This window comes from Lampetra fluviatilis, chromosome 67 (assembly GCF_964198595.1).
Source record: "Lampetra fluviatilis chromosome 67, kcLamFluv1.1, whole genome shotgun sequence".
NCBI classification, from domain to species: Eukaryota; Metazoa; Chordata; class Hyperoartia; order Petromyzontiformes; family Petromyzontidae; genus Lampetra; species Lampetra fluviatilis.
In genome coordinates, this window is record NC_136341.1 from 3,341,695 (window position 1) to 3,346,849 (window position 5,155).

At 55.2% G+C, this 5,155-nt stretch overlaps 1 protein-coding gene across 1 annotated transcript; it reads right to left on the bottom strand.

The window, feature by feature from the left end:
• Positions 1-2,422: 2,422 nt before the first annotated feature.
• Positions 2,423-4,859, bottom strand: LOC144952395 (putative ferric-chelate reductase 1). The gene is made up of 3 exons (XM_078882788.1): positions 4,658-4,859; positions 3,910-4,019; positions 2,423-2,536 (listed from the first exon to the last, which is right to left on the bottom strand). Exons 1-3 carry the CDS (start codon positions 4,857-4,859, stop codon positions 2,423-2,425), a joined length of 426 nt encoding a protein of 141 aa, XP_078738914.1.
• Positions 4,860-5,155: the final 296 nt, after the last annotated feature.

A 5,155-nucleotide genomic window follows, 5' to 3' on the forward strand; every position in this document is an offset into this window, starting at 1 on the left:
AACCAGGCGGGATTGTGTGAGGAGCTCACAAAAATCTGGGCAAAGTCCCATCGGTGAGCTCCTTCGGCAGGCAAGGCTGCGTTGACTGGGTCATGTAGCCCGCATGCCCAGCCACCACATGCCTAAACAGCTTTTGTTCGGCCAGATCAGGGGTCGGCAACCTACGGCTCCGGAGCCGCATGCGGCTCTTTACGGGCTGCTTCTTGACGATATGTACGTATGTACATAGATGCATTGCGGCTCTTGAAATACTGAATTTTGTACCGAATTGGGAAGAAATGGCTCTTCTTGTTATTTTGGTTGCCGACCCCTGGGCCAGATAGAGGGGGCTAAACTGGCGCAGCACGGGCTAGAGAAGAGATGGAGTGATGTGGTACAGGAGGACGTGGAGCTGAGTGGACTTGCCGATGACTGGTACCAGCAGTGCCAAGATCGGCCTCAGTGGAGGAGGCTCGTGAAGGACGCTACTGGGCAGTTGGAGGCAGTCGCCCTCCAACAACAACAGCGACGCTCACAAGAACGAGCGGAGCGCCGGGTGGCTAAAGCACAGCAATTTGGCACAGTAGGGGGCAGAGGTGGTGCATCAGCCAGTCATCTCGGTCATCTCAGTCAGTCAACCCGTGGAACTTGGGTCTGCCCTGTGACCTCCTGCCAGCGCGCGTTCGACACTTCACGTGGCCTCAAGGTGCACATGGCCTGGCACAAGCGTCGTGGTGACGTCACCACCACTTAGTGGCAAATGGCGGTTGTTGTGTGTGTGTCAGTCTGTGTTCCGGTGTGTGTGTGTGTGTGCGGGTACCTTGGGCCGTGACGGCTTTGGACTTGATGTTCTTAATCCACTGATCCTTGTTCTGAGCAACGGTCGCCCTGTGGGCACAACGGGAACTCACATCGTCATCATCGTCGTCATCATCGTCATCATCGTGGTGGTGCTGGTGATGAAGATGATGGCGGTGGTGGTGAGGGTGATGATGTTGAGGCAGAGACGGTGCATCAGTCAGCCCGTGGCATCTGGGCTCTGGCCTGTGACCTCCCCCTGCCAGCCGCGAGAGCCTTCGACACGTGACGGTGGCCTCACAACGTGCACCTAGCCTGGCACGGGCGGCGTGGTGACGTCATCGTCACTTAGTGGGGAATGGCGGGAAGTTGGAATGGGTATTGGAGAGTGGTGGCGCAGCGGTTTATCACAGACAAAGATCCCACGTGTAGCCTTAACAGACTGTTGGGGCAAGTGCTGTCAGCGAGCACCTATGAAGGCCGGCACGGCACACGAGTGGGGTGGGTGGCCAACACCACGCCCGGCCGCCTTTGTCTTCCCAGTAGCGATGTTTACTACACGCCACTGCACCAAGTATTCATTTGAGGCGGAGTCAACATAGGGGAGGCCCAATTAACCCGTCACTGGTGTTGGTTGGTGGCTGTGAGCGGGAATCGACCCGGGATTCGTAGCGCGGCGCGGTAACCGCTACTGCTCCCACACACAGACATACACACCGACACACCAACACACAGATAACAAAGCCACACAGACACTCACGCACAGATACACAAATAAAACCACACCGACACACACACAGACACACACAAATAACAAAGACATTCACACACACACATAGATAACAAAGCCACACAGACGACAACAACCGCCATTCTCCACTAAGTGGCTTTGACGTCACCACGACGCTTGTGCCAGGCTATGTGCACCTTGAGGCAGAGGTGTGGACTCGAGTCATGTGACTTGGACTCGAGTCAGACTCGAGTCATGAATTTGATGACTTGCGACTCGACTTGGACTTGCATAACAATGACTTTGTCCCACCTATGAGATGTGGACTCGAGTCATGTGACTTGGACTCGAGTCAGACTCGAGTCATGAATTTGATGACTTGCGACTCGACTTGGACTTGCATAACAATGACTTTGTCCCACCTCTGCCTTGAGGCCACACAAACACACACCGACACACGCACACCGACGCACACACAGACACTCACACACAGACACGCACACAGATACCAAAGCCTTACGCAAACTCGACGCTGGCTAGCGCTCCGCTCTTGGGAGAAATCCAGGTGAAAACGGAGTATGGCATCTGTGCAGGACCGCCCTTTCCTGAAACCACATTGGGGCTCCGCAAGCCTCTCCTCAGCGTGCCTGGCAAGGCGATGTTGAATAATCCTTGCCAGGACCTTTCCCGGCACACTGAGGAGTGAGATGCCCCTGTGGTTGTTACAGTCTGTGCGGTCTCCCGTCTTAAAGATGGGGACCATCAGGGCATCCTTCCAGACACACACTGACACAGATAACAAAGCCACACAGACACTCACACACACAGACACTCACACACAGACACACAGACACTCACACACCAACACACACATAGATAAAAAGCCACACAGACACTCACACAGATACCAAAGCCTTACACAAACTCGACGCTGGCTGGCGCTCCGTTCTTGGGAGAAATCCAGGTGAAAACGGAGTTGGCCTTATTCGTCTCGCTGCTATGGGTCATCGTGTCACTCGCAGATGAGCACTGGGGGGGGGGAGTGAATGGGGGGAGGGAAGAGAAGGAGGAGAGGGAGGGGAGGAGAGGGAGGGGAGGAGAGGGAGGTAACAGGGAGGGGATAAGAGGAAGGGAGGGAGGTGGGGAGGGAGGGGTCACGCTAAAATTATAAAACTGGTGACGAATTCGCCACATTCTATTTACGTGACGACCCTTACTAATTGGCTGTGTCGGGTAGTGGCGGGTTTAACTACATTTATATATTTACGTGATCTAACCCAAAAAAAACTGTATTATGGATGATATTGGTCGTGAAATCCTACTACGTCTTAAACTATAATAAAGAGCTTGTTTGTTGGGTTATATCGTGTAAATATATAATTGTTGCGTCATTAAACCCGCCGCCACCACCCGACACAGCCAGTCAGTAAGGAGGTTTGTGCCACGTAAACACAACGAGCACGATTAGTACTTAGTTCAGCGCGAACCAGGTGTGTGTTGGAAAGTAAAACAACATTTCCGATTCTGGCTGTCATCTGATGAGGCTGCTGGTTGTTGTTTTTATTGTCGTGTAGCGTCATTGACAGGCATTGTGTCTAGCGTCTTGTTATGTACACTGTAGTAGCAGACATGTGTCTATAGGGGGTGGTAATCCGGGATGGGTCGGATCAGCCTGGCCACTGGGACGCTCGGTTCTCCCAGCCCCAAGACAGGGGTTGGGTGGGGGGTTATTCCAGAGCCCCCTAGAGAGTCCCATAAGGAGGGCGTGGCCAGGGGCGGAGAGACGCTGGCACGAGTATAAAAGCCGGACCTCGGGACGAGTCCGGCAGTCTTCGTCAAGCTGAAGAAGAAGACCAGCTCGGCTTGGACCCTGGGAACCCCCAGACCCGACGTCCTTCTAAGGGCCAGGGCTGTAGTGGGCCAGTGGTCGGGACCCGAGGACCTTGGCTGGGTCGGGTCAGATAGCCTCCCCCTAGGTCCCCTTAGCCGGAGGAACGTGAGTGTACTCCCAGTGATTAGGACACGCTAGCCCGGAGGCTATACCTCCCTAGGTAGAGGGGCCGCTACCCCTCTGTGTTAGGGACCCGTGTATCCCGCAGTTATATTGAATAAACGTGTTGCCTTAAGCGCTCCGTTTCCAGTCTCCTTGGACCCACTAAAGTAGTAACCACCAGCGAAACGTAACGGTACTCGAATTGTAAACGTTGTGAGTTTACTCTCCAACACACAACCGATTGAGTGCTGAACTAGTAACTAATTTGGTTACGATTTCTGATCATATCACACTCCGATCATTACGTCGCCAATTATGAGAACTAAAATTAATTTCGTGCCCACTGGTGGTAGTGACCCTAATGGGGCTCGGTGTGTGTGGGTGGTAGTGGTGGCCCAGGTGGGGATACCGTCATGAGCTTGGTGTCTGCGGGTGGAGTGGCCCAGGTCCCGACGGGAGTGGTGGAGCCTGGAGCCCGGGCCTGCATGATCACACCTTCGTAGGTTCCCTTCACGGTCACTGATGGGGAAGCGGGGAGGGGGTGTGGAGTTCCGTGTGCCCACATCAAGCTCACGGGCAGCCGACGTCAAAAAATAAACATCTCGAGCTTCCACCGGTCTCAACCTTCCCATGCCGCCAATGTCTTCACCGTCAACCGAATCGAGACAGGGTGGTGGCACCAATCACTCAGCCACCCACTCACTCAGCCACTCACCCATCCAATCACTCACTCACTCACCCACCCAATCACTCGCCCATCCAATCAATCACTCACCCACCCACTCACCTATCCAATTACTCAGCCACCCAATCACTCACCCACCCACTAACTCAGCCACTTACCCAATCACCCATCCAATCACTCATCCACTCAATCACTCATCCACCCAATCATTCACCCATCCATCACTCACCCATCCATCACTCACCCCACTCACTAACGAGGACAGTAACCACGGTGGTAGTCGCTGTAGAAGAGTAACAAGGGGGTGACTGGCCGCCATGTGAGCGAGCCAGCGAGTGACCGACCTGAATGAGTGAGTGGATCATCGCAGAGCCCCTCCCCCACTTCCTCACCCTCTCCCCCCTCTACTTCCTCACCCCCCCCCCCCCACACACACTTCCTCAACTCCTCCTCACCACCCCCACCTCCTCACCAGTGAGGCTGGAGGTGTTGGTGAAGTTCGTCCCCGAGACGTCGATGCTGTAGTAGAGGCTGGCGACGGCCGCCCCGTGGCCCGGGGTCATGTTGATGCAGGTTTCAGGGGGGGCCCCATACCCGTAGGCCTCGGCCCCCCGCGGGGCCCCCCAGCACGCGAGGAGGAGGAGGGGGAGCCACGCTGACATCTGCAGCCTCATGGAGCTCTGCACGGCACGGGAGGGGGCAGGTGGGGAGGGGCAGGTGGGGAGGGGCAGGTGGGGGGGGGCAGGCGGTGAGAAGAGGTGCGGGGGGGCAGGTGCGGGGGGTCAGATGGCGGGTGGAGAGGTGGGGGGGAATGGAGGGGGGTGGGGGAGGATACATACACACAGATACATACACACAGATACATACACTCAGATACATACATACACATACATACACACAGATACATACACTCACAGATACATACACTCACAGATACATACACTCACAGAATACATACACACAGATACAT

Excerpts from the sequence above, each read along its gene's own strand:
- LOC144952395 (XM_078882788.1), bottom strand. The coding sequence starts at position 4,859 with ATGAGGCTGCAGATGTCAGCGTGGCTCCCCCTCCTCCTCCTCGCGTGC. Across the intron at positions 4,020-4,657 it reads CAACACCTCCAGCCTCACTG|TGACCGTGAAGGGAACCTAC; the intron begins GTGAGGAGGTGG and ends CTTCCCCATCAG. Across the intron at positions 2,537-3,909 it reads CAGACACCAAGCTCATGACG|TGCTCATCTGCGAGTGACAC; the intron begins GTATCCCCACCT and ends CCCCCCCCCCAG.